Genomic DNA, 11,042 nt, shown 5'->3' with positions numbered 1-11,042 from the left:
CGCAGAGTCTGGGACGCCAGTCTTCTTGAACAACGGGGACTCGGGCGTCTGTGTTCACGCGCTGCTTGACTTTGGGCACTGTCTATAGCTGTACAGTGGGCATAATAAAGCCACGGCACAGAGCTGCTGTAAGGCAAAAATGATATGCATACGCAAGAGCAATAGAAATGGTTACTTTTTGTCTGGCTTGTTCATCCACGTGTTTATTTTTGTCGGAGATACTGGAAACGCACTGGGATTACAGAAAATCCTAACACTTTTCTGGAAAACTGCAGGGGAGATGATAGGGAGTGGTGGCGGTGAGAGGTCAGGGTAGGAGGCAGCCAAGGCTGGAAGCAGCGCCCTCCCTCGTAAGGCAACCTCTCAGAAAGACGCCCGCCCGCCGACTCATTCACACCCGGGCCTCGACGCTCCGCGGGGCTCCCGGCCGGAGGGAAGGCGATGGGAACGAAGGATCCACGGCGCTGATTGGCTGCCTGTGAGCACGGGGCGGGATACACGGAGGCTCCCGAGGTTGCGCGAGCGGAAGGCCGCGGGCGCGCACTTCCGGTCTTTGTGGCTGGCCGTTTGGAGTCGGCGGCTTGCTCCCTGGCCGCTGCTGGGCTTCGTGGTGAGGGACGCGGGCCCCGAGCGGAGGGAGGGCGGGGATGGGGTGGGCCCGCCGCCCGGGCGGCGGGCGCATGGTGAACGAGCCCTGCTCCCCGGCCTGTCCGTCCCCGGGTCGCGACCCCTTGTCCGGGCGGCGTTTCTGAGCGTCCTGGGGACCAGAGGAGGCCACCTTAGGCCCTTGCTTTCCAGCAGAGAGGGCAGTTACTCCCCCACCCCGTGACTTCGCCAATGCTGAAGTTTAACCGGGATACAAACATATACACGCTAATGCGGCTGGGCTGGCTTAATAAACCTAAATGTTAGCCTAAATACTTCTAATCTCTAAAGTTACTTGTACTGTTAGGATCAAATTGTAATTGATTTGTCCTGCTGTTTCAAGGGCATACCCTCCTATGGATATTCACCCATCCCTAGAATCAGGTCATGTGTGACCTCTATCACAAAATTTAATACATAATTATCTGTTCCCGTATTTTTCTCTAAATGTTTTCTCTCGTATATTCTAAGTTTTAGAACGGAGATTGACGTTTTTGCTGATTTTGTGTCTCCGTGACAATTGATACCTTTTTGAACACACAGTAAACGTTTTAACAAACGTTTCTTGGTTAATTCCTCTGTAGATTCATTTACTCACAAGCAAAAACCTTTGTATTCTTAAGCCTGGCTCACGACAGAGCCCATGGTAAGTGCCTCTGTGTTTGTTGAAGAAATGCATTGAAAACCAAATTTGATCAAATGGCAGTTACCAAAAAGTGTTTTTATTTAAATCAACTTCTGTTCAGTATGATTTTTTAAAATGTTGTTACTACCGCAAATGAAAATATTATTTGCCATAGCTAGAGGGTAACTAAAAATAAAATTTTAAAAACCAGTATTATTAAATCCTAGCTAGATACAGTTACCCTTGGAAGTCTGAGGCTTATACTTCATTAAAAAGGGAATTCTGCAAGTTTTACAGACAAAGATTTTTTTCCTATACCATCAGGATTGAAAGAAAATTGAAAAGGAAATTTCTCAGTATGTGATTCATGTTAATATTGCATTCTTTTGCTTCTAAAATAATTTCTTAGGGCATTAGTGGTAGAAATTCCACTATGGAAGACAAATGGGATGAGTGACTTTTAGTTTGTTGCTTGATTGTTTATTTAGTTATAGTCTCAAACTTCTTCCCTTTCAATGTATTACTGGCATGACTGATATTTATTATAAATCTTAGAGTTGTTTTTTTTTTCCCACTGCTAAGTTAACAGTGCTTTTGTATCTTTCAGGCAAGAAGAAATTACTCAAAGAAACTGTGAAGTACAGTACTCAGTTGTGCTGAGCTTTTGGCTAAGCTGTTCAAGCCAAAATGGCTGTGGAATCTAGAGCAGTTTCAACCCTGGTACCTCAGAATCCTCAGGAACAAGAACTAATACTAGTGAAAGTAGAAGAAAGCTTTTCCTGGGGTCAGAAGTTTAAGCAGAGTGCGAGTACCCGATCCTGCCAAGAGTTGTTTCGCCAGCAATTCAGGAAGTTTTGCTACCAGGAGACACCTGGACCCCGGGAAGCTCTGGGCAGACTCCAGGAGCTTTGCTATCAGTGGCTCATGCCAGAGTTGCACACGAAGGAGCAGATCCTGGAACTGCTGGTGCTGGAGCAGTTCCTGAGCATCCTGCCTGAGGAGCTGCAGATCTGGGTTCAGCAACATAGCCCAACAAGCGGCGAGGAAGCTGTGACCCTATTGGAAGATTTGGAGAGGGAATTTGATGATCCAGGGCAGCAGGTGGGAACAGGGAGATGTGGTATGTTGTGGGAAGAGAAATTTACAGACTGATGCATGTAGCATCCTCATAGCAGTGGGATGAAAATTTGTCTCTACTGAACCATACCTTGAAGTGACTACTGTGCCCATACCTATCCCTGTCCTTAAATAGGTCTTTTTTTCCCCCTGTTGCTCATCCCTGGGGATGTCATTGACCTCTTTCAGATTTTTACTAAGCATTTTCCCTAGGGAGTTTCTCACAAAATTAACCATGTTTTAACTGATTTCAGGGACCAGCAGTGCCATGGAAGGATCTGACATGTCTTGGAACATCCCAGGAGTTAACAAACATCCCACTCCAACCTTTAAAGACACAGCTGAAACCCTGGGAACCTTGCCTTTCCCCCAAAAGTGGTAAGAAAATAGAAACTCACCTGGGAACTATTATCAGGCGTCTGGTTTTGAGGATACAGAATTAATTGGATTTTACAAACATGCCACATGTGAGCCTCCCCTTTATTACTCTGGACCAGAGGTATTCACTTCAGCAGCTTTGTATTTACTAACCCTCAGGAAGTGCAGTCAGTCTTTCTTGTGTCAGTTTCCCTGGCATTTATTCATTTACTCCTTGGTTATATAACTTAATAGGGTGCTAATACATGTCTGCTACTGTGGTAGGCACTGGGTCTCTGCCTCAAGGAACTTTTACATCTAGATGGGGTGGACAAGTGAAAAGGCAATTGCAATATAGTATAGTAAATTCTAGAATAAAAGTGGGCTTTAGGTACTGTGGGGGCACATATGAACACACCTAACCCAACCTTAGAGGTTCAAGGAGTACTTCTCAGAGGAGGAGACATCTGAGCTAAGATTTGAACAATGAGTAAGGAGAAAACTAGGTAAATAGGGTGGGAGTTTTTCCCATCCTAAAGGGAAAAACTTTTTCTACTCACACACTTCTGACACTGGATGTGTGGGGGTTTTCCTTCACATTAAGCAACACTAATTCTGACACACCAGAATTAGGGCTGACCCCACAGGTTAAAGTTTCAGTCCCACAAGGCTGCCTCCCTTCCTCCCCACCGCCACCTCCGCTTGTAATGAATCCCCAGGTTACTCACCCTTCTTTCCGATTTGGCTGCAATTCAGACATCACATGACCACCTCCTCGGGTTTCATAGTTTGCCGTAATAGCTCACAGAACTCAGGAAAACACCTTGTTTACCATTACCAGTTTATTATAAAGGACACAGGTGAACAGCCATATGAAGAGGTACTTCAGGCAAGATTCAGAAGGGTCCTGAGCACAGGAGCTTCTGTCCCTGGGGAGTTAGAGGTTCACCACTGTCATGGCACTTGGATGTGTTCATCATCCTGGAAGCTCTCTGAACCGCTTTGTTTAAGGTTTTCATAGAAGTTTCATTACATAGGCATGGTTGATTAGATCATTGGCCATTGGTTAACTGAATGTCCAGCCCCTCTCCCTGGAGGTCAGGAGGCAGAGCTGAAAGTTCCAACCTTCTAATCATATAGTTGGTTGCTTTGGTAGCCAGCCCCTACCCTCCAGGAGTTAACTCACTAGCGTAAACTGAGGTACTGGTTGATAGGGGCTTATTATGGGTAACAAAAGACACTCTTCTCACCTCTACCACTTAGGAAAGAAGTTGCAAGGGTTTTTAAAGCTCTGTGCCAGGAGCTGAGGATGAAGACCAAATATATATTTCCTATATTATAATATCACACAAGCAAAGGCCACAAAGTCCTGAAGGTGGGAAAATATAACCCATTCTGGGAATTGCAGGTGATTCAATTTAACTTGAGAGAATTCATAGGGGAGAAATGGTGAGACATAACCAGAGAGAAAAAGGAGACCCAGGTTGTGAAAACTTGTGGGACATCTTAAGTAGTTTGAAGGAGTGCAGTGGAGCACAGTTGAAAGGTTTTGGACAAGGGAGTAGTTGATTGGATTTGTGCTTTAGAATCTAGCTGCAAAGTGGAGAATGGATTAGAGGAAGGCGAGAGTGGAGTCCTGTTAGAAACTGCTGTAATCTAAATGGCCACAGTGAATAAATTAAGATGTATTACAGTGAGAGATGGGGACAATCAAAGCTGTCTCTTGACCAGCATTTTAAGTTGCATTGCAGTAGCTGGTCATGGTTAAAAGTGGAGAATGTGGGAAAGGAGTTGAGGATGATACTCAGGTTTTAGTCTTGAACAGCTTGGTTAATGATGGTGCTATTCATGTAAATGCGAAAATATAAGGGAAAAAAATATATCTGATGATGTGTTTAGCCATTTGGGGGCTTGTGAGATATTCACAAGTAATATCCCAGTTAACACTGGATATGATAGTCTAGAGTTTAATAGGGAGAACTGGGATAGAACTGGGGACCTGGGGAGACATTAGCTTATAACATAAGTAGTGATTGAAACCTGGGTGGTAGACAGTTTGTAGAGCGAGGGCACATGAGAACCCAGAACAGCACCTGAAGGACCTTGTGTTTGAGTGATTGACCTTGAATCTAAGGAACAGCCCCCAGAAATCAGGCTAACATAACCGGAAGAGAAATGTCTCTAGAGGAAGGTGTGGTCCCAGTGTCAATGCTACAGGGAAGCCAACTAAATAAGATCCAGAAAGTATTTACTGGATTACGCATCTATGACGTTGGTGACCTTGATGAGAGTAGCATGGTGGGGAGGGGGTGCACAGGTGAGGCAGAAACCAGATTGCAGAACAGAGATGAGTAAGGCTAACTCTTTCAAGAAGCTTTACTCTGTGGGCACCTGGGTGGCTCAGTTGGCTGGGCATCCAACTCTTGATTTCGGCTCAGGTCATGATCTTGCAGTTCATGAGATTGAGCCCTGCGTGGGGCTCTGCTCTGAACGTGTAGGCTGCCTGGGATTCTCTCTCTCCCTCTCCCACTGCCTCTCCCCTGCTCATGGTCATGTGTGTGCAAGTGCTCCCTCTCTCGCTGTCTCTGTCTCTTTAAATAAAAAGAAGCAGCATCAGCTTTACACCGAATGGAAGTGAGGTTGCATGAAGGAGATGTGTAGGCAAGGAGCTTGATTTGAAAAAGATGAGAGGGGCGCCTGGGTGGCTCAGTCAGTTAAGCGTCCGACTTCAGCTCAGGTCTTCAGCTCAGGTCACGATCTCGCAGTCTGTGAGTTCGAGCCCCGCGTCGGGCTCTGGGCTGATGGCCCAGAGCCTGGAGCCTGCTTCCGATTCTGTGTCTCCCCTCTCTCTGCCCCTCCCCCGTTCATGCTCTGTCTCTCTGTCTCAAAAATAAATAAAAAACGTTAAAAAAAATAATTAAAAAAAAGAAAAAGATGAGAAATTTGGGCTTGTTTAAATGGTGATGAATGGGAGTCAGCAGATAAAGAGGTTGAAAATAATAGGAAAGGAATAGTAGGTAATTGATCAATTGAAGTTTCAGAGGAAGTAGGAAAGAATAAACTTCAAAGTGTAGATATAGGCGTTAGTTACTCGAAAGGAGGAGGGAGGGACCCTAGTATGGCCCGTTAAAGAAAGATATATGTGGACAGTGACCTCTTTTGTAAGGAGAAGCCTGTATTTCCTCTCACATGGAAAGTAGGTATTGAGAGTGACTGGAGAAATAAAACAGTCTGTTTTTTGCTATTATCATTTCAGATTGTGAGAACAGTGAAACAGCAACAAAGAAGGACATTTCAGGAGAAAAGTCACAAGGACTTCCCCAGGAACCTTCATCTGGAGGAATTAGTGAACCTGAAAGCAATTTAGAGTGGCAACAAGGAAATGCTACAGGGGAGAAGTTAAGACGATCCCCTTCCCAAGGGGACAGCTTTAGTCAAGTAATCTTCACACACAAATCTCTGGGAAAGAGAGACCATCATGAGCCTCAAAGCAGCTTGATTCTAAGTACAAACTCTATAACTTATCAGAAAGTTCCTACAGAAGAGAGACCTTATAGATGTGATGTATGTGGGCACAGCTTCAAGCAGCATTCCTCTCTAACACAACATCAGAGAATCCATACTGGAGAAAAGCCCTATAAATGTAACCAGTGTGGAAAGGCTTTTAGTTTGAGGTCATATCTTATTATTCACCAGAGAATTCACAGCGGTGAGAAGGCATATGAATGTAGTGAATGTGGGAAAGCCTTCAATCAGAGCTCAGCCCTCATTAGACATCGCAAAATTCATACTGGTGAGAAAGCTTGTAAATGTAATGAATGTGGCAAAGCATTTAGTCAAAGTTCATATCTCATTATACATCAAAGAATTCACACTGGCGAGAAACCCTATGAGTGTAATGAGTGTGGGAAAACCTTTAGCCAAAGCTCAAAGCTTATTAGACACCAGCGAATTCATACAGGAGAGAGACCTTATGAATGTAATGAATGTGGAAAAGCTTTCAGGCAGAGTTCAGAACTGATAACCCATCAGAGAATACATAGTGGGGAGAAACCCTATGAATGTAATGAGTGTGGAAAAGCTTTCAGTCTGAGCTCAAACCTCATCAGACATCAGAGAATTCATAGTGGAGAGGAACCTTATCAGTGTAATGAATGTGGCAAAACTTTCAAAAGGAGCTCAGCCCTTGTTCAGCATCAGAGAATCCATTCTGGGGATGAAGCTTATATATGTAATGAATGTGGGAAGGCTTTCAGGCACAGATCAGTCCTCATGCGCCATCAGAGAGTCCACACTGTAAAGTAACTTGTGAATACAAGGAATGTTGTAAATATTTTGGTCAGATTTACATCTTTGTTAGTTGAAAGGGTTTACTTTGGAACAAGACTCCAGACTGGTAAACTACCAGATCTTGAGTCATTCTGACTTAAAGCAGCACTTCTCAATGCTACTGCAAATTGTCCTTTGAAAGCTTTTCCTGTGACTAATCAGAACAGCAGATGGAAGAATCACTGCTTCCAGCTTTTCTCTTACTATTAGGAATACTCAGGAGATAAGAAAAATGGGAATATAACATTGAAACCTCATTTTCCACGAGAATGTCACAAAGAGGGTACAGCAACCCAGGCTGTGTCACTGCACCTGATTGTCCACATACCAGGTTTGGGATATGGTGTGGACAATATGAGGGACGTTTTGTCTCAGGAATACAAAAAATTTACTGACCAATTAAGAACAATGACAGGGCAGCAAGACAGATGGGGAAATAGTTCATCAGTGACTTACTGAGCCTGTGACAGCCCAGAAATGAGGTAGTGAAAGAATCCAAACTAATGTATCCAACAGCTATTTTTTGAGGGCCTGCTTTGTGCCAGGCACTAGGAATACAGTGGGAAAGAAGATAGTCTGTACAGTTTAATGGACAAGGAAGACAGGCAGTGATACGGTATAATCACTGCTGTGGGGCATTAGGAGTACCTGACTCAACCTTGGATCAGGGAAAGTTTCTGAGAAAAACGATGAAGGATGAATAGAAGTTAGCCAGGAAAGTAGGCAGGCAGGCCAGGGAACAATATGCCCAGTAGAGGGAACAATAGACGAAGGTCAGGAAGAATGTCTGGCATATCTGAGAAATGAAAAGGCTGTTATGTGTGGAGCATTCCTGTTGAGTTCCTTTTGGGGTGGAGTCATGTCTGTTAAGCATGGATGTAGCCACAACCTGGTGAGCAGTGCTGGTAGTAAAACAGGAGCCAGTGGAGAAGCTTCTGTTACTGGACAAAACCTGGAGTTCTTGGACCACAGGGTAGAGGGAGCTGTCTTGGGCTTGTGTGAGCTGGGGGAAAGGGTTAATAACTATAGTTTCCTGGCCTGTAGGTTAAACTAGACCTTGGGGGTGGGTGGGGTCAGAAAGAGCCTAGCCTAGTGGTTAAGAGGTTAAGCATCTGTTGGGAGTCCTGAATCTTCCCTTTCCTAAACAGAGGACTCCTGGTTCTTAAGACTGTCAGAGCTGCTGTCTGCGTCCTAACTCCCAAGGCTCTGGGTCAGAAGTTGCTATGGCTACCACGTTTGTTTCTGGGGCTACACCCCCACATTTCTAGTGTACTCCCTTGGCTCAGGTGCTAAAAAACGTCAGTCGCCGAGTGACTGACCCCTCACAGGCACCTCACACGTGTTCAGTTTTGTCTTATATCAGCAGTATTTCAGTCTTGTGAATTTTGTTAAGGACAATGGTAAAGGGAAGTAGACATAACAGTCATGGTCCATCCAGAGACCACCTCTGACAACCCATCAGGAAACGTATCCCTTGACTGGTGCTTCTCAGTGCAATGCAGAAAGGTGTCTAAGTTAGTGAGCAACAGAAAGTCGTGGTCAGAGTACCTAACAGGTAAGAGTTCTAACACACCTTACCAAAAACAGAAATCTGTGGGAATCTGGAATCCTGTGCATAAGAAAATAATTTTCACGAGGATAAGTAGACAGCACTCCTGTTGGGGCATATGTAGATGAGCAGGTAATAACCAGGAAGAATGGCAGGTGGACTAAATGCCCATGCTTGGAGAGAGAATGTGAAGACAAAGGGATAGGATAACAAAGTAACATGGTAAGAGCTATTCATATTCAACTCTTAGGTTTCCTCTCAAGATGAGGACTCAAACAAACTGAAGAGGGTAAGATAATTATTAAGTAGGAATTGATAAAACATATTACAAAAGGGAGAGATTGTTTATAAAGAGAGTTCTTAACATTTATCAGTAAGAAACATAATAGGTACTTTGCTGAGGGCTTTGTATGTATGTATCTTTCTCCAACAGCTCATATCTTGCAGATGAAGAAGTGAAGGCTTAAGATCATGGGTTAGTATCGCTAAAAAGTGGTGAGGTCGGACTTTGAACCCAGGCAATGGGAATCCAGAACCTTTCTGTGGAGCCACTTACCTCTAGAATCTCCCCATGAAAAAGTCCCAGTAGAAAAGATTGTACTTAAGTAAGCAAATCACAAAAGAACAAATGCCAACAGATGACAAATGGTCAGCCTTGCAAGATGTGTATTAAAGCAAGAGTTGAGATGGCACTTTTTTCCCCCCTCATCAAATGAGAATTCAGGGAACCTGGGAGTTCAGTGCTGCTGGTGAGATGTGACTAGATACTGTCTCTGGCAATCAATACCAGAAGCCTTAAGCATTGCCTTGTGACTTTAAAATTCTACCTGTAAATGTATGCTTCAGAAAACATCATGAATGTATACAAAGTCTTAAAAGCTGTTAAAATGATGTTGATTGATGTCAAAAGAAATGGCAGCGTATCTTGGGTAAAAATATGTACACTATGAACTCCATGTAAAAATATATTTATGCATTAAAAATACTGGAAATAATAATCTCAGACTGCTATACCGGCTAGCTGGTGATAAAATTACAGATGATTTAATTTTTTTCTTGTGATTTTCTGTGTCTTCCAAACTCTTCTACAATAAATACTTTTAAACTTAGAGAAAAAAAAAAAAAGGTTAAAAGGAATGAAAGCCCAGGATAGTCAAGAAATACTAAGAAAAGTACATGCTTTCTGTAGCATCTGTGTCCCTCCCAAGTCCTGGGAGGTTAACTTGTTAACTCCCACATGATGTCCTCATTAAGTGACAGTGGCAGACACACCCATCTCACACTAGTGTACCAACAAAAGCCATCTGTAAATTATAAATCTCTGTTCAAATACAAGTTATTTGTATGAAGGTTATCTGTAGTTGAGAAAAGCAGTAACCTTGAAGTGGAGCCTCTTTGTTCACGTTAGTGCTTCTTGAATTCTGCAGCCATGGGCAAGTCACCTCACAACTTGACCCTCGGTTTAAAGGAGCTGGGGTAGGGGTGCCTGGGTGGCTCAGTTGGTTAAGCGTCTAACTTTGGCTCAGGTCATGATCTCATGGTTTGTGAGTTCAAGCCCTGTATCAGGCTCTGTGCTGACAGCTCAGAGTCTGGAGCCTACTTCACATTCTGTGCCTCTCTGTCCCCCCACCCTCGCTCACAATCTGTCTCCCTCCTTCAAAAAATAAACATTAATATATATATATATTTTTTTAAAGGAAGTGGAGTAGATGATCTATAGTTAAAGCTTCAACATTCTGTGTTTATGAAAGAGGAGGCACCAATATAGATTTTCTTCTCCAGCCTTCCCAGAAAAAGAGGAAATAAATTGTGCTCAGGGCCCTCTCATATATTTTGGTATAGAGGCTATCCAAGGGAGTAATGTTTACCTTAAATGGGTCTTGCAGATACACGGATTTTAAAAGATGTGCAATTTAGGCAAGATGCTTAGTTTCCTACCCTTTGCCTTCTCCCTCATTTCCATAGACAGCAATTAACTGTCCAGCTGAGGATTGGAAATTTAAGCAAATCTGACCTTGGTCTCTCCAAGCTCCCCCATGAATCTTTGTTTCTCTTGCCCCATTGAATGAATCCTCAAAGTAAGGGAGATTGCCGATTAGAATTATTTCCCATGCAGAAGAAACTGACCTGGAGAGCATTTCTGCTAAAAGAAAGGATGAGCTCAATGGGCAGACCTCACTGATACCCACCCACCCCTTGCTTTCTGATGGGTCAGACATTGTTACTCAGTAACCCTATCCTCAGCAGCTGTCTTGTTGGCTGGTGCTAATGATCACAAATCTAAAGGGTCATGGGGTTTTTCTGCACAGGTTTCTTCTAAGGACCTGCTGCGAGAGGAGGGGAAGCCCTGGGCAGTCTCCCAGACTCCTGCTCCTTAAGTGATTCTGGTGGACGCAATGTGTATGTGTGTTTAAAGAGGCT

At 43.8% G+C, this 11,042-nt stretch overlaps 1 protein-coding gene across 1 annotated transcript; it reads left to right on the top strand.

Annotated features, from left to right (window-relative positions):
* Nucleotides 1-512: 512 nt before the first annotated feature.
* Nucleotides 513-9,674, top strand: ZNF397 (zinc finger protein 397). The gene is made up of 4 exons (XM_036064319.1): nucleotides 513-610; nucleotides 1,878-2,371; nucleotides 2,641-2,764; nucleotides 6,000-9,674. Exons 2-4 carry the CDS (start codon nucleotides 1,958-1,960, stop codon nucleotides 7,046-7,048), a joined length of 1,587 nt encoding a protein of 528 aa, XP_035920212.1. The 5' UTR covers nucleotides 513-610; nucleotides 1,878-1,957; the 3' UTR covers nucleotides 7,049-9,674.
* The last annotated feature ends 1,368 nt before the right edge of the window (nucleotides 9,675-11,042 follow it).

This window comes from Lynx canadensis, chromosome D3, assembly GCF_007474595.2.
Source record: "Lynx canadensis isolate LIC74 chromosome D3, mLynCan4.pri.v2, whole genome shotgun sequence".
Classification (NCBI taxonomy): Eukaryota; Metazoa; Chordata; class Mammalia; order Carnivora; family Felidae; genus Lynx; species Lynx canadensis.
This window is presented reverse-complemented; position numbering and strand designations above follow the sequence as displayed.

Bases quoted from the DNA above. Each gene is read 5' to 3' on its own strand.
- ZNF397 (XM_036064319.1), top strand. From the start codon at position 1,958: ATGGCTGTGGAATCTAGAGCAGTTTCAACCCTGGTACCTCAGAATCCT. The intron at 2,372-2,640 runs GTGGGAACAGGG...AACTGATTTCAG, and splicing joins TTGATGATCCAGGGCAGCAG to GGACCAGCAGTGCCATGGAA. The intron at 2,765-5,999 runs GTAAGAAAATAG...TTATCATTTCAG, and splicing joins TTGCCTTTCCCCCAAAAGTG to ATTGTGAGAACAGTGAAACA.